Source organism: Sardina pilchardus, chromosome 21 (genome assembly GCF_963854185.1).
Source record: "Sardina pilchardus chromosome 21, fSarPil1.1, whole genome shotgun sequence".
NCBI classification, from domain to species: Eukaryota; Metazoa; Chordata; class Actinopteri; order Clupeiformes; family Clupeidae; genus Sardina; species Sardina pilchardus.
The window spans coordinates 11,875,065-11,892,650 of NC_085014.1; the positions used below are offsets into that span (position 1 = coordinate 11,875,065).

Consider the following 17,586-nt stretch of genomic DNA (forward strand, 5'->3'; position numbering starts at 1 on the left):
GCCAAAGGGATTTTATGATTCCATCTTTTGAAATGATTTGTTCACTTGTCATGTCTTTTCTCTCTACTCTAAAGTCTGTGATTTTAATCGCCCACTGTTTTTTTTCTCTTTCAAATGTTCCTTCTTTTTTTGTCTTCTTCCCTCAATGTGCATGTCTACCCCTTCGGCTCTCCCCCTCAACTGGTTGTTGCTGTTGTCTTGCTCGTTCGATGTCTTCTCCCGTGTTCCGATTTGTTTCTGTGGCGCCACCGTGTGACTCTCCTGTCTCGCTGGTTGTCTTCTCCCACACATGTTGGTCCCTCACGGTGTGTTATGGTCACGTTGTGGCTACGTTGTGGGTTACGTTGTGGTTATTCCCTAATCCTCTTTAACGTCCCTGTGGTTGTCTCTACCGGTGCCGTTGTCATCGTGGGGGGGTAGTGTGAGTGACGCCCCAGACTGTGAGAGCCCCCCCAACATAACCCCACTAGACCCCACCCTGTGGTCCCCATCAGCTGCCCCGAACCCCCCCCAGCAGGAGCCTGAGGGAGCATCAGAGAGACAGTCAAGAAGAAGAAGAGGAGGAGGAGGAACAGAGAAGGAGAGGAGAGAGGATGAGGAGAGGAGGAGGAGGAGAAAGAGTCTAGTGTGCTTTATCACTAGAAGGGAGAGCCATGACTGCGGTCCATGCCGAAACAAGCTTCCCCAATCTCCTATCCCAGAATCCTCCAGTGCGCCCCCACCGACACACTCTCGGAGAAGCAGCAGCAAAACCAGACAGCAGCTACTGGAATCAAGGTGCTGACCGCCGCCCACATCCACCCCCACCCCACCGCCACCCCCCGGCCCCCCTTACCAACACCCTGAATCCTCCCTGAAGTGCCACGGACTCCTTATGGCAGTGTCTGTGTGGTCTCCATTCCACTCACTAGTTTATTTATTCTATCTGAAAAGGTGTGCAAGTCACCTCCGAGGAGACCTCTGAAACAGCATAGCAATTAATTTCTTCAGATGTCTCTTTCCCCACCAATGGCATTCTCATAAGGGCTGTTAACCCAAGAGCGGCTTCAACTGCTCTCTCCTGGGTCTCGAGAGTGGGGGGAAGTATGAGTCTTCACTCGCGGCCTCCACCTTTGTTGATAAGTGAGGCTTTCTTATTTTAAGCGAAACCCGGGACACTTAAAGCAGATAATTTAGTTTATTCCAGGAGTTAGTTGTTCTGGGAGGTCCGGTGTCCCTCCAGGTGTTGCTTGTAGTTGGCTGGAGCTTCTCTCTCGCTCGCTCTCTCTTTCAGCCTGGCCTTCACTCACTCCCCTGCGCAAGAGCCAGACGGTTTGGGGCTTTTCGTGTGCTTTCGCCAGGCGTCTGATGTTTGCGATTCTCATGCGTAATTTATGTGTGTGTGTGTGTGTGTGTGTGTGTGTGTGTTGTGTGTGTGTGTGTGTGTTGTGTGTGTGTGTGTGTGTGTGTGTGTGTGTGTGTGTGTGTGTGTGTGTGTGTCGTGAAGAGGGGATAGAGAAACAGGCTTTTGTTCCTTGCAGCGGTCTGGGTTTTTCTGTGTGTCTGTCTGTGTGTTTGGTCCCATGATGCATCAGTGATGCTGTGGGCTGCCCTATGACCCCTGGCACTGGAGAGGATGTGGGGGTGTGCAGAGAGACGTTGGGCAAGATCTAACATTAGGACTGTCACCCAGGCAACGTGAGGATGTGGAAACAGCTGAGTCTGAGATTGTGTGTGTGTGTGTGTGTGTGTGTGTGTGTGTGTGTGTGTGTGTGTGTGTGTGTGTCTGTGTCTGTACATACTGTATGCTGTGTCTATAAGTCTGTGTGTTTCTGTGTGTGTGTGTGTGTGTGTGTGTGTGTGTGTGTGTGTGTGTAGCTTTGTACTTAAAAGCGTTGTACATACACTACCAGTACATCTGTGTGATCGCAAATACTGTATCTATTGCTTTGGAATGTTTGATTCAATTTACCAAAGGCATGAAAAATATCTTGTATAATAATGTGAACACACTCACAGATTCACACACACACTCACACACACAAACTGCACACACTCTTACATTCCTGTTCACACACACTCGCATTCCTGACACAATCCCTCAGTACAGGACATGTGACACACCCTGAGGAAGGGAGGAAATGAGAAGGTTTTCCGCCACTGATCCCCTGTGTGTGTGTGTGTGTGTGTGTGTGTGTGTGTGTGTGTTTGGGAGTATGTGTGTGAGTCTAGGAGTGTGTGTGTCTGTGCTCTTTGTTTTGGCTTCTGTGCATTTATTCGTATGTGAATTCTGCTTGTACGAACACCATTGTGGTCCTGGCAGGTATGATAACAGCATAATTGATAGAATTGACCTCGGACTCTCTTTTAAAAGCCATCAGCTCACACCCCTCATTAACGTCTTTAGTTTTGATCCACAAGCACACACACACAAACACACACACACACACACACACACACACACACACACACACACACACACACACACACACACACACACACACACATCTTCCCACTCGCCTCTGCCTCAAGGAAAAAACACACTCCCTGCAGAGTGCCCATTTTCTCCCTACGCTGATCTCTGCAGACAGTGGTCTTGGTGCGGATACAGCACTTATGAAACAAAGGCTAGCGTATCGACTTCACATCAGCAGGAAATGTCTCTCCATTGCTCTGAAAATAGTCTGATTTATGGAGGCGTAAATTTGGTCCCTTTGGAATTTGGTTCCCTTGAATGCTGTTCAGTTTTTCGGTCCATTTACATCAGTATGCATAACTGCTTTGTTGTTGGTTTTTTTGTACTGTATGCTAGTGCTGGGTCTGTCCTGTGTGTGTGTGTGTGTGTGTGTGTGTGTGTGTGTGCGTGTGTGTGTGTGTGTGTGTTTAATCCAACAATGAATGGCTGCTTCTCTCAGCAGAAGCCCCGCCCGTTCATGTTCTGAGGAACTCTACCGCACTTCCTTGACGACCAGCGCCATGTCAACCTCCATCGTAGTTACCATCCCACTCAGCCCCTCCCCTAGGGACAGTCCGGACGCTTCCAGGAAGTTCCTGCCCCCAAAGGTGGACGGGGCGGGGCCTGGGAAGCAAGGGGGCGTGTCAGACCCAGGAAAGGATGACATGTGGGCCAGGCGGACCTCCCCCAAACATGGCGGCGCCAGCCCCACCCATTTCCTGCCCGTCCCCACGACGGCAGCCAATCAGGCTGGGGGCAGCCCGGGGGCGGAGTCGGAGACAGACAAACCACGGAGGAGGCCCTCCTGGTTGGACGACGAGCTGTCGCCAACGTGAGCTAAAACTCCGACCGCTGTCGCTGACGACCGAGTGCATGTGTGAACTCCCCCCCCTGGTAACGCCGGAGTCTGGAGTCAGGTGTAGTCCTAATCTGGCTCGCACCATCACGGGTCCATGCCAGATTGGGATTATAATCCACGCCAGAGTCTGACTGTTCTCAGGGCTGGCATGTCCTCTAGCCTTCCGGATGTTTCCACATGCCTAACATACAGTAGCTTCAGACCTAATCCCTCCGCCGTACACCCCCCCATCCCCCACCCCCCCAAATCAATTCTGACCATGATGCTCTGACATTGAACGCTGATCATAAAGTTATCATCAATCCCAGCCAATGCTTTAGATCCATTATCACTTAAATGCTGTTACCGGAGATTTACTAAGTGGAATTCTAAAGCATTATGATTTTAAGTTTAAGTATCCTTTTTATGGGACATGCTGTATGCAGTGTGCTGAACGTTTTACTGCAGGGCCACAATTAGAATAGTGTGCAGAGGTGTTAATCATCGATAAACTGTGTCAAGTTAGGAGAGGCTGGCGCAACTCAGTGTGCCACAGTTTCACAGCCTATTCAACTAGAACAGCTTTGTGTTCCATAGACACATACAGAGGTCTTGTTTTTTGCATTAAATCTATGCATAGCCTGGTTGTAGAACCACTTCCTCCTTGCAGGGTTGGTGTGTATCACCGCTCTGGGTTAACTGAATGTAAGTGTTAGTGTGAGTGCCAGGATTGTGCTCTTTTTTTTGGGAAATGATAAATGTTAATGTGTGTGTAACAACAACTGCATGAGGTCTGCCGTTTGCATGCTGTTTTGCTGGCGCAGAACCACAAGGCTCGGGCAGAGCTTTAAAGGTGCCCAACAGACGCGCCATGCCGCTTTGTGTCCGATGACCCTTTCGCTTTCAAGGCCTCTACTTGCTTGTGTCTTTTGGATGCTGTCTTTTGTGCATGGATACGTCCGTCGTGGCACAGTTTCGGGACGGCAGGAGAGTTCAGTACGCAGTAGGAGGAGTGTGTCTGGCTTGTGCATGTCCAAACGCTGAGTGCTTTACGGATGACCAGTCAGAGTGGTATCGATCTCGAACTGAGTGCACAGGGCGCCCGGCGTCTGTACTGCTTCTTCCCGGACTTGCTTGTGACTTCACTAAGCTTCTGAAAGTACCATCTGCTGTTGGTCATCTTCACCCATGACCTCAGGAAGCAGATGTGTGGATGGCACGTTGCATTTGCAAATACATTTGTTTTTTACTCAGTAAATTGTGAGTGTAGGGGAGGATAATACGGCACATTTTCTTCCGACCACAATACACAGTGTGTGAAATGCATACGGCGTCACCCAGAGATGCTGTGTAGCATCCACGGAGCCTTATGAAGCCATCGACTTTAGTTAATCCGGTTGTCATTTCAGTGCGGTCGCAGCATGAGAGAACTTTTTATTAGATGTCAACGTTGGGCCCCGTGGGAGTTGCGCTTTAGGCTGATACTGCAGACATCACACGAGCGGACGGGTGTCTACACTACACCGCCCCTGATGCTCGCAGCCCTCTGCAATGCCCTCTTCCATAAGCTTTGAGGATGACAGTTTTACAGCAGCGAGACGCCATATTTACATTTACGAGACACACACACACACACAAACACACACACACACACACACACACACACACACACACACACACACACACACACACACACACACACACACACACACACACACACACACACACACACGCAGACACACACACACACAAGCACACACGCATACGCACGCACCACATGGCCCCTGTATCATTTTAGTCTTTTTACTCGTTCGTTTTTTCCCCCCGTCTCGCTCCGCGTCCCTCCTTTTCTTGTGGCCGTTCTGGGGACGACCGCAGGTCCCCGACGTCACGGAGCGCTGCCTTTAAAGGGCCCTCTGCGGCCACGGCGACAGCGGGGACTCCCAGCGAACCCGCCCGTTCAGCTGGAGAGGCCGCGTTATACGAGCCCCCGCCTGCCTTTGAAGCCCCCCCCCCCCCCCCCCCCCGACACCACCCTTGCCCCCCCTGCCACCCGCCCGAGTCCCCCCAAGTTAATAAAGATGCAAACTCTCGGAGACTAATTTTACCAGATCCTTTCCATGTGTGTGTGTGGTTTGCGCGTGACTGTACTATTCCGACGCTGCCGTGTTATGATCTGTGTCTGTGGACGTGACAGAGTTTGATTGCACTGCCCTCTATGGGCTGGTAGTGGGTACTGCAGTTTGATGCTGTGTCATTCTCTCGATCTTTCTCGATCTTTCACGTAGCGGATTTTTCGCCGACAAAAGACAGCATGTGTGCCATAGTGTGTTTCTGTGTTGACAAATGATACATTTGTAATCCATGTTTAAGATCTCATAGTGCCATACATGTACTGTATTGTGTTTGTGTTGTGTGTTGTGTGCTTCATTGAATATGGCTGTAAACTATTGTGTATGTGTGTGTGCTCTCTTTTGTGTCCTGCCCTCATAGATTCAGCCACAGTGCTAGTGTGTCAGATGACCCTGAGTAAGTCCATCCAGTGTTCTGTAAAATCGCTCATTATTTCATGCGGACTGCATGTGTGTGTGTGTGTTTGTGTGTGTGTGTGTGTGTGTGTGTGTGTGTGTGTGTGTGTGTGTGTGTGTGTGTGCGCGCTCACACCCTCTGCTTTTGTGCTCTGCATGTATCCACCTCACACGACTGAGAGCTTTGCCAGCCAAACAGTATTAACTACTCACAGTGATGTCTGTGAACTGTATGTGTGTGTGTGGGGGGGGGGTGTGTGTGTGTGTGTGGTGGTTTGCTGAGCACGGGCGTATTACTATATGCATGACCTTTAGTACTGGCTAACAGGCTATCTTATTTATAGTCTGAGGTTGTTGAGATGAACGTTATCAAAAAGAGCAAACTTTTGTTTCTTGTTTTGCTGGTGAGGTTTTTCTGTCCTGCCGCCGAGAATACCTCCTTTTTTTATTTTAGAAGTGATGACAGAATTCTTTGTTATTGTCTAGTCATTTTTCCCCCTCAGTAAAGTTTTCTTTGGCCCTGTTGTGTTTCAACACAGTCGTGTTGCATAATGAAACTTTTTTAATCGCAGTCCTCCGAGCATACCCATGCACAGAGTGCCGAAAACCTGACATGAAGTATTGTATTTTGAAGGTTTGGTTTGCGACGAGGCCGGCGGCTTTGTGGACCTTTTTTTTGGAGCTTTTGTTTTGAGCTCAGTATTTTTGCTACGCATTTTTGAGTTACCGCTGACTAGCCACTCTCTCGCCAGACCCCTCTGCATGATCGCTAACATGTCCAACCGAATCTCTATGTGTGGGCTTCGATTGGGAAGGCCATGCATTTCAATATGAGCTGCATGACCTGGGTGAGAGGAACCAAAATAAACATGCTGGAATGTCACTAAATTATCCTTCGCTTTTAACAAAGACTGGCAATGTGAGCTATTTTATGGACAGTGTTGCCATGGTGTTATGTAAGGCCTGGACCACAGAGTTGGGCATTCTTTGAAATCCAAGATAAATCAGTGCTTTGAATTTCCCCTTGGTGACTAGGGGAGTGTAGTCTTCCAATTGAGTGCTTTTTATGTGGTCTCACGCACGTGTTTTGATTTCTCTTTCTACCCATCTCTCTTTCACTCCTTGACTCCTTTTCTCTCTCCATCGCTGTCTTTGTTTCTCTGTCTCATCTCTCTGATTGTCTCGTTCTCTATCTCTCTATCATTCTGTCTCTCTCCCTGTCTCCTTTTCTCTCTCCACCTCTTCTTTCTTTTCTCCCTCTCTCTTTCTCTCTCTGTCTCCCTCTCTCTCTTGCTCTCTCTCCCTCCCTCTCTCTCTCTCCTTTTCTCTCTCCACCTCTTCTTTCTTTTCTCCCTCTCTCTTTCTCTCTCTGTCTCCCTCTCTCTCTCTTGCTCTCTCTCCCTCCCTCTCTCTCTCTCTCCTTTTCTCTCTCCACCTCTTCTTTCTTTTCTCCCTCTCTCTTTCTCTCTCTGTCTCCCTCTCTCTTGCTCTCTCTCCCTCCCTCTCTCTCTCTCCTTCTCTCTCTCTCTCTTGCTCTCTCTCCCTCCTTCTCTCTCTCTCCTTCTCTCTCCTTCTCTCTCCCTCCCTCTCTCTCCCTCTCTCTCTCTCTCTGGTGTGTAGGAGTATGAGTATGATAGATGTGCGCTGTGAGGAGGACGTGTTCCTGAGCCCCCACAGTCAGGTGCGGCACGAGCTCATGCACAACCAGTACAACAAGCTGAAGGAGGAAGAGGACCACTGGCAGGACGTGAGTGCCCCGAACGTGCCCCAGCACAAGACCCTCATGCATCAGCACCCCACACACTGAGACCCCCTTGAACGCACCCCACAGTATTACAGCCCAACACACTCCATGCAAACACACCTCTTTTCACGCCCCATTCAACACCAACACACACCACAAGCCAAGCATGTTCATGACCTTGGTCCACTGTTTCCTTATAAGATGAAAATTAACCCAGTTTAGCTGTGGAGTGTTAGTGTCTTCTCTGGTCCCAGTCTGAATAATCACCTTCACACCTTCACTATGTGTGCTTACATACTGTTGTTGGAGTGTGTGTGTGTGTGTGTGTGTGTGTGTGTGTGTGTGTGTGTGTGTGTGTGTGTACTCTTGGGGGTCTCTGTGAGTATTTAATGTCTGTGTGTGTGTGTTGTGTTGTGTGTGAGTGTGTGTAAGTCTACATGTGTAGCCGTTGGGATCTACGTGAGTATTTAAGTTGTGTGTGTGTGTGTTGTGCGGTTGCCCCAGGACCTGGCTCGGTGGAAGAGCCGACGGAGGAGTGTGTCCCAGGACCTGATCAAGAAGGAGGAGGAGAGGAAGATGATGGAGAGACTGCTGAGCGGAGATGAAGACATGCCACAGCGGAGGAAGAGCATCAAGACCTACAAGGAAATCGTGGAGGACAAGTATGTCCCCACACTCACACACACTCTCTCTCTCTCTCTCTCTCTCTCTCTCTCTCTCTCTCTCTCTCTCTCTCTCTCTCACTCACACACACACACACACACACATGTTGTGAGAGATAGAGCTTAAAGTAATTTCTGGTTAACGTTTTTTGTGTGACTTTCAGTGTTTATTTTCTCTAATGTGGGGGAATATCTGCCTAGATCATCTGCCTAGATAGTTGCCTTGTTATGTTGTTATTTTCTTCAAGCATCCATGTTATTCTGGGGTTAGGTTACTGCTTGTGTCTTTCAACTCTCTTTGTTCTCTATTTGGGTGTTTGTTGTTCCTGGTAAGTGTGTGTGAGTGTGTGTGTGTGTGTGTGTGTGTGTGTGTGTGTGTGTGTGTGTGTGTGGGGGTGGGGGGGGTGGGGGGGTGGGGGGGGGGGGGGTATGTGTACGCACATATTCATTTCTTTGACAAAAGCACCAGTCAAACAGTAGAACACTCAAATGCCTAGCATGCAAATCTAGGGCACTCAAAAAGCAACTAAAGCAGCATCATCATCCAGAGCCAAGTGAAGTCAGAATGCAATGGCTGAAGTGCCCCCTGGTGTTGTGTTAGGATACTGCATGAGATCATGTGCACCTCCACCTCACAGTCATTTTATTTCCTCATAATTCTCTCTCTGGATTTCTCTTCTATTTTTGTCTCTTCTTGTCTTTTTGTCTCTTTCCTTTTCTGTGTGTCTTTGCTCTCCTTTTTGCTTCTCCCTTTCTCATCCCTCCCTCTTTTTCTCCTCTCATCTGGCTCACCATGCATCTCTACCTTCATTCCTTTTTTTCATTTCTGCTCTCATTCCCTCCTTTCTCTCTCTTTCTCTCTTTCCCCTTTCTGAATCTTTTATGTCTCATTTTCTCATACTTTCTCCAACCTTTGCTCATGCATTCTCCCTTCCCTCTTTTCCTCCCTCCCTCCTTCCCTCTCCCTTTTATTTTGTCTCTCTCTCCATTCCTCTGTCTATCCCTTCATCTATCTATCTCCCTCTCCCTCCTTCATCCCTCTCTCACACCCACACCCAACTCATGCTGATGTAACTCAGTGAGAATGTATGATAATGATTTCGAGTAAAAGTCGTAAAACCTCTTCTCTCCCTCTCTCTCTCTCCCTCTCTCTCTCCCTCTCTCTCTCTCCCTCTCTCTCTCTCTCCCTCTCTCTCTCTCTCTCTCTCTCTCTCTCCCCCTCTCTCTCTCTCTCTCCCGTAGGGAGCGGCGCGAGCGCGAGCTGCACGATGCGTACCGGCGGGCGCGTACCCCGGAGGAGGCGCGTCAGGTGCTCCAGCGCTACGCGCAGCGCTTCAGCATCAGCGAGGCCATCCTGGAGCGCCTGAAGCCCAAGCTGCTGGAGCGCAGCGTCTCCGCCGACCCCTCCTCCCCGCTCGCCCTCGCCCACGCCCACGCCGCCGGCGCCTTCGGCCACCTGCCCCCGCTGCACGACTTCGGCGACGTCTTCGAGATGAGCGAGGAGGACTTCCGCGCCAGTCTCGGAGGTGGTGGCGGTGGTGACGGCAGCGATGGGAGTGGCGGTGGCGGCGGTGGCGGCGGTGGCGGCGGTGGTGGTGGTGGCGGTAACCCCATGCAGTACCTCCGTCAGCAGTCGCTGCCAGCGCCCAAGTTCACCTCCACGGTGGAGGCCATGGTGACCGGTTTCACCCCGGCAGCATCGGCGCCGGAGCGCCCCCCGAAGGCTGTGCCCCTACTAGCACCCAAACCGTACAGCCGCGCAGATAAACCAGCCAAGGTTAGCATACCGACCCTGTTTAACACCTCACATAGAGCACACATCATCCCCCTCTTCTTACAGGATCCCCCTCTTCTTACAGGATCCCCCTGTTCTTACATGATCCTGCTGTTCTAACACAATCCTCCTGTTCTCCCATGGTCCCCGTGTTCTAACACAATCCTCCTGTTCCAATATGATCCCCCTGTTCTAACATGGTCCCCGTGTTCTAACACAATCCTCCTGTTCCAATATGATCCCCCTGTTCTAACACAGTTCCCCCTGTTCTTACATGATCCCCCTGCTCTTCAGGGTTATATGTGGAGAAGATTGTTGTGTCACCCTGGTGTGGGTGGGTTGTGTGATCTGTGGTGTGGTATGAGGGACGAAGTGTGGCCGTGTGTAGCCTGTGATAGGGAGCCCATGAGAGTAGCCAGTGGAGTGGGAAGAGGCGAAGCAGAGCACGTGTGACTACAGGGGTCAGTAGCCTCCCTCTGACTCCACTTCCTGTGCCTTAGACAACAGGGTCACATGGGGTCACATGGGGTCAACCATAGACCCACTCATATCAGTGGCACCCATTCCTTTATATGTATGTTTTCAGCATCACACACCCGCTAGTTAAAGATGAGTAAAATACTTTATTTTGCACCCACTGTTGATGAATGCCACCAATAAATCATATGCATATAAAATGATATCAAGTAATTGCTGACTAACCATGCACTTCTCTTGTGAGCTCTTGTGAATTTGTTGGGCTTGTAAATGTGTTTGTAGAACACGGTCCATCAAATCACTGCTGTTAAAATGGTGATTTATGGCTGATTATCATCACAAATGGGTTTAATGTGTTTTTCAAAAGACAACAGTTAAATCAGTCATAACCTCAGCAGTCCTATACAGCAGAAGCTGATGGGAAGGAGAAAATGCCCCTGACCCCCTCATAAAACTATGTACTGCAGTTTATGGGGGATATGCCACAGGATTTGTAGTTCATTTCATGTTGAAATGACATCCGGGAAAGGAATATTTCTCATGGAAGAGGAGGACTTCTGCCGTCATCGTATTTTTCCGCTGTGCCTGACTCCATGGCGGTGGCGTCGTGTGGAATGCGGTCGCGTCGAGGCGCAAGTGGGCGGCGGTGTCAAAGAGTGACTCTGTTCCGCCTCTCGAGACGGGACAGTGACGTACGTACACCCGACCGGCCCGAACGCGCTCTCTCAGTCATGCCAGCGCCGCGCTGCCGCCGGACACAAAAAGGCCCACACAGGCCGCTGGCTCCGCGCAGCACGGCTGACCCTCTGAGAGCCTCTATTCAGCAGTCAGGACGGCTTGAGTTACGGCCGCCGACCCAACAACACCGCCATTGAGCTCCGCTTAACAACTCAACTCTGCCCCAATCTACTGGCAGACAGACCTAGAGCCGCTTGTTCAGTTAACCAGCACAGCAGTGGTCCTCCTAACTTGTTCTTTTCCCTTCTTATGTTTAAATGTATGTTGTTGAGCATTTATATTTACTCAGTTGCGCATCTGTTTTATGGTAAGCAATTTAGCAGTTCATGTTAGAAGATGTTGTCAGTTTATGAGCTAGTAACACATTATCTCTATGCGAGTTTGATGGTTATGAACTGCCATCATTTTAATAGTTATGAATGTAATAGTTTTAGTAGTTGAAATAGTTTTAATAATTTAATTCAATAGTTATGAATTTTCTGCTGGGTTTTAACAATCTGTTTGTTCACATATGCGCAGGTGGACAGGATGTTGCGTTTGAATGGTGAGACGGAGGAAAAGATGGAAGAGAAGGGGGTGGGTGAGGACGGACGAGAGGACGGACGAGAGGACAGCCCCTCCCCCCTGCAGTTCCTCCCCTGCCCGGCGTCCGAGGACACGGAAGAGGTTCCAGAGTCCAGAGTCACGGCCTCCTCCGCCTCGCCGGCCTCCTCCCCCATGCGCGGCTCGAAACAAGCGTCTCCCACGCGCGGCTCGAAACAAGCGTCTCCCACGCGCGGCTCGAAACAAGCGTCTCCCACGCACGCCGCAAAACAGGCCTCGCCGACACACACCTCAGCACAAGCTTCTCCCACACACACCTCTCAACAGGCCTCCCCCACGCACTCCTCGAAACACGCGTCTCCCACACACACTCCGGACGCTGCCGTTCCGTCTGACGCACACGCCCCAGGGAGCCCCGCGAAGGCTGCCGAGGAGGAGAGGCCTTCGGAGGAGGCGCAGGTAAAGGAGGAAGAGGAGGAGGAGTCGTCGCTAGTAACAGCGAGCCAATGGCAAGCGCCCGAACGCCAGGAGGTGGTGGAAGGAGGTCCTCCACAATCCCAGGATGCACTTGAGCGGCCCGAGAGTCCAGAGCAGACAGCACCCAGCAGACCCACATCTCTGCCTACGGTCAGCTCTCACTTCAGCACCAACACGCACCACATCTGCCAGTTTATTCACCTTTAACTGTCATTTAACTGCCCATTGCAGTTGGCCTACTGACCTTTGATAGCTGCTTTCTAGATCAGGTCTGTGCCCACACCTCTCTATCCTCTCTCACTGTGAGTTATCCACGATATTCCGCAGCCCAACAATGGGGGTCGCCATGACACCGAGACGGTTTTCTATTTCCGGCGAAGCTGCATTGTATCTGTTTTAACGTGACGGTTTACGGTGCTTAACATATCATAACGCATATAAAAGTAAACTTTTCTATTTTATATCGGTTATATACAGTGGGTATAGTAAGTATTCATACCCATGCTAAAGTTGACTAAAAAGAGGAATATAAAATCATCTTTTGAGAATTGATTGTAATGCCTTAATTCAAAAAATGAGTAAAAATCAAACCGCTAAGGACACTAATTTTCTTTGTGATTGAAGAATGTATCGTAAATAGATAAATGTTCTTCCTTAAATACAGGGAGCATAAGTAATTGACCCCTATGTTAAATTCCCATAGGAGCAGGAGGATTTTTTATATGTTTTTATTTTTAAAGGTCAGCTATTTCATGGATCCAGGATATTATGCATCCTGATAAAGTTTCCTTGGCCTTTGGAATTAAAATAGCCCCACATCATCATATACCCTTCACCATAGCTAGAGATTGGCATGGTGCTTTTTCCAGTTAGCCTATTAGCCTGTTTGATGCTCATTGAGCTCAATGCAAATCAAACAGGCTAATAGGCTAACTGGAAAAAGCACCATGCCAGTCTCTAGCTATGGTGAAGGGTATGTGATGATGTGGGGCTATTTTAATTCCAAAGGCCAAGGGAACTTTATCAGGATGCATAATATCCTGGATTCATGAAATAGCTGGCCTTTAAAAATAAAAACATATTAAAAATCCTCCTGCTCCTATGGGAATTTAACATAGGGGTCAATTACTTATGCTCTCTGTATTTAAGGAAGAACATTTATCTATTTACGATACATTCTTCAATCACAAAGAAAATTAGTGTCCTTAGCGGTTTGATTTTTACTCATTTTTTGAATTAAGGCATTACAATCAATTCTCAAAAGATGATTTTATATTCCTCTTTTTAGTCAACTTTAGCATGGGTATGAATACTTACTATAGCCACTGTATATGATGTAGTATATACAGTACATGCTGAGGGCAGAATTGTCAATATTTCGAAAGAAATCTAAGTTGAGGCATAATCTAGTTAGCTACGGAGAACGCACATGTTAACAGAATGAACGGAAGTTGAAAACAGTATCGTAACCATCGCAACGATACATATTTCCGGGTTAAGGAATGAGGTGGATATCACAGCCAGATCTCCCTCCAGCAGGAACTCACACCACAGCCTCTTCACTCATTTTACCTCCATGTCTCTGCTCAGAGTCAGTCAGTCAGTCAGTCACACTTAACTAGTGTCACACATCAAATCCACTGCTTCAGTCACTAGTCATTTTACAGAACAGAATTTGTACTGACATGAAGCCTTTTTTAGAGCAGCAACCTACAATGATTTATTGTGAATTATTGACTTTCTTAATATGAATATTCCCTTTTAAATGAAGTGTTTTAAAAAAGTTAAGTCTGTAGCATTTCAACAGAATGACAGAATGTTTCAGTTATTTGAGGAGAAGAAAATGTGGGACTAGAGCAACATCAAAACAGGATCTGCATGCAAATGAGTTTGTCTCGAGGGACAGTGGTTTCATAAATATTAAGCAATTACATCCCAGGACTGCGCCTCGCAAAACAAAAATACTAAAATGTATGATCATAGTTTATGTTTATGTTAAAATAACATTTTTGCAATCCTTTTCATCCTGGTGTTTGTAAATAAATTCCAGTAATGAAAACATCTAAATGTGCCCAGTAGCAGCTTTGCCTCAGAAGGTTCCGGCTGTGGTGGTATGACTTGTTTCCATGACAACCGTTTTTGTGAACCTCCATCCCGCAGGAGCTGCAGAGTGAGCCAGCAGCCGTCCCATTGGACGAGAACGGCAGCCAGCCCTTACCAGAGACGGAACAGAGCCGGCCCACAGGTGGGAATCACACGCAACCTGAATAGGACGTCCGTCTGGGGGTTGTGTATCATAACATAGGCAAGATAGGATAGAGTCAAAATGAGATGATAAAAATGTATGTTGTGTTCCCAGTCCCCTTCCTGGTAAAGTGATTTGGGTGCCTTGAATAACCCTATTTAAATTCAATGTGTTGTTGTTGTTATTGTTGAAACACGTCTGTCAGATATCGGCTGCGATATATATATATGAATGTTGAATCATTTAGCTGTCTGGGTCTCTCTCCCTGGATAATTCATACGATAGGACAACACAATACAATGCCTGCTGTGTGCATATACACATAATGACCATAGAGATGAATGTGTCCTTAGAAGAGACAACGTGCACTACAGTACCTGGTCTGTACACCACAGCCCCGACTCCAGACTCCACAGCTCCTGGATCAGTGCCGGACCATCAGAGCCCAGCACGGGTGAGTCCAGAGCAGTCCAAGCAGACCGAGTTGTCAGTCAGGATCAACTTTCAAACTAGAGTCTACTGTCAGTCTCAGTATCAGATGTTAGGGAAAAGCCTGTAAAAGTGTGATAACTAAAGCCCAATTCACACCAAAGATTCCCGATGCGACGAGACCGAGTTGCAGCAGTGTGAATTAGAAGTTGCACATAGTTGAAAGCCGTTGCAGAGCATTCGATGTTGTTTAGTCACAGTTGCAAGGTTTTAGAACGTCTCGTCTCGTCTCGTCGGGAATCTTTGGTCTGAACCCTACTTTATCTCCAGTGGCTAAACAAATATTTCCAGTTAGTCCACAGTGTGGCTTGAGTTCATTAATGAGGGATATTTTACAACATTAGGAAACACAACTTTGGGCAACAGTTCATAGAAAGACAGAATTGAAGAATAACAAATAAGACAGGTGATCTTGAATACACATTCTGTCAATTTAAAAAAGAATGTCTATGAGTGTGCTTAATCAACGCGTCGATGTTTGTGTGTGCGTGTGCACGTGTGTGTGTGTGTGTGTGTGTGTGTGTGTGTGTGTGTGGGTGGGTGGTGTTTTATTCCCCATGTGCTAGATGGTTGAGACAGTGAATCAGCCGGAAACGTCTCACCTGGCAGCTCCTCTGTTCAGGCCGTGTGTGTCCCCATCGCCAGGTGAGTGTCCAGGTGGCGCAGCGTTTTCACAGGTCGTCTGAGGCTCTTAAAGTCCTACTGATCAGGAACTCAAGAAGTGTTAGCAATGCCTAAAGTGTTTAATGCCTAAAGGGTTTCCTCACACACACACACACAGATGATATGTAGACCTTTGAGCCCAACAAAACATACTGTAACCAACTATGAATATGCTCGATGAATCACCTAAATCCCCAGGTTTTTAGAGAATGAAACATTTGTGTTTTCCGTCCAAAACAAACGTGTAACGGTGTAAAGGTTTTAGGCTGTGCACATGCACAGGTGTGGTCTGGTGGGTCTTTCACTTTCAACATCTGAAGTCTCAGTCTCTGTCCTGCTTCTTTTCTCTCTCTGGGTGGCGCTGTAGAGTTTTATAACTCTGCCAGGGCGCCGCTGGCCTCGCCTAACCCTAAGTTACGCTGGGAATTCTTCGCTCCGCCAGGTAAACCGCTCAGTGATTCGCTGAGCCCCCAAAAGAAGCCCACCCCCCGGTGCTTCGCCATTGGCCGTGTGGCTTCCGTGTGACTCCCCCACCTGCCTCTAACATGACTTGAGTTTTCCATGCCTCCTCCTTCCTCTGACTCACTACTCTCCCCCCTGTCCAAGAGTGTGCTTTCCTCGCAAATGACCTCTGTATGTGACGTGGTGAATTACCCTGGTTTTGGCCATAATCATTGCCATGACTATATTATTAACAATCCGATGTGGTCACCTGATGATTTGGCAAAGCCGTTTTGTCCCTTTCTTCAGCCATCTTGTGTGTTTGATCACAAGTTTGAGGTTTGAGAATGAACTAATGGCCGTTGTTGGTTATGGAGTTGAAGCAAGGTATTCAGTTAATATGTTAACAATTATTTTTTGGACACTGACACATTCACCTTCAGTTCAGTTTATGTTTTTCAGAAGATCACACATTAGTCACACATTTACCTCTGTTAGTCATTCAGTTTTTATTCAGATCAGCCAAAGTTAACTTAAGTATGTTATCATGTTATCTGATTTCAAATCTCTCTCTCACTCTCTCTTTCTCCCCTCAGAGAGTCCAGTCAAGGAGCCCAGTGATGTAAGTGTAAGTAACTCTAAGTTGCTCCCTCCGTCCCTATTTCAGTCATAAACTCGCCTTTTGAGTGTTCAGGACAGGGGATTTTACACTGTTTCTCATCTGGCTCTGTGTAAAAAAAGAATCATTTTGTATACAACACTCATTTGAGAAGTGGTAGGCGCTAGGCAGGCTAAGTAGCAACACTAATAATCTTGAAATCAAAGCAAGTTAATTGCCACTTGAAAAAACATGCATCTGTGAATTTGAAGTGTATTTTGATTTGAGATAAACAAAACAATTAAGGAAAAGACACTGCAATGGCCAGATGAAGAGGCAAAATGAACACCCCAAAAAGTCCTTTTATTGATTAATTTTCGTCATCCCATCCACTTTTTTCTCTTGTGCTGTTAGAACCATACCATTAGCATGATAGTTCTAGCTTAGACCAACTCTATCCTTTTTTCTTCTCTCTTTCTGTCTTCCTTTCTTTCTTTCTATCTATCTTTGTTTGTGTCTTTCTTTCTGTCTTTCTTTTTTTTTTTCTTTGGCGCATGTATGTGTATGTGTGTGTGTGTGTGTGTGTGTGTGTGTGTGTGTGTGTGTGTGTGTGTGTGTGTGTGTTATTGCTGGTAATGCATGGGGACGGCATTAGGTCCCGCCCACGGTGTTGAGTATGGTCAAGCGGGGCGACCAGTGGTCATGGGACCCAGACGAGGAGCGCAGACGTCAGGAAAGGTGGCAGCGAGATCAGGAGCGCATGCTTCAGGTACAGCAGTGGCACGCTAACGCTAATTGCTAACGCTAAACAATCCGGCTAAGCGGCGGTTTTGAGCAGTGCTTGCCACCGAGCAGTTCTACATCCAATCTACTTTTTGCCTGCCTTGCATTAACCTGGAAATGATTCTGGAAGTTTCTTGAGAGAAATACATGTT

At 47.9% G+C, this 17,586-nt stretch overlaps 1 protein-coding gene across 3 annotated transcripts in view; it reads left to right on the top strand.

Annotated features, from left to right (window-relative positions):
• The window catches only part of limch1b (LIM and calponin homology domains 1b), a 112,174-nt gene that overhangs the window by 87,246 nt on the left and 7,342 nt on the right, over positions 1–17,586 (top strand). Inside the window, exons 9-20 of one of the 3 annotated variants that reach the window (XM_062524177.1) lie at positions 2,898–3,266; positions 5,766–5,801; positions 7,421–7,547; positions 8,049–8,206; positions 9,449–9,983; positions 11,715–12,365; positions 14,376–14,460; positions 14,814–14,914; positions 15,516–15,594; positions 15,980–16,054; positions 16,650–16,681; positions 17,307–17,420. In XM_062524177.1, the coding sequence (XP_062380161.1) occupies positions 2,898–3,266; positions 5,766–5,801; positions 7,421–7,547; positions 8,049–8,206; positions 9,449–9,983; positions 11,715–12,365; positions 14,376–14,460; positions 14,814–14,914; positions 15,516–15,594; positions 15,980–16,054; positions 16,650–16,681; positions 17,307–17,420 (2,362 nt within the window). The remainder of the gene's footprint in view (positions 1–2,897; positions 3,267–5,765; positions 5,802–7,420; positions 7,548–8,048; positions 8,207–9,448; positions 9,984–11,714; positions 12,366–14,375; positions 14,461–14,813; positions 14,915–15,515; positions 15,595–15,979; positions 16,055–16,649; positions 16,682–17,306; positions 17,421–17,586) is intronic. The other 2 variants (XM_062524178.1, XM_062524179.1) reach the window with 2 other exon arrangements.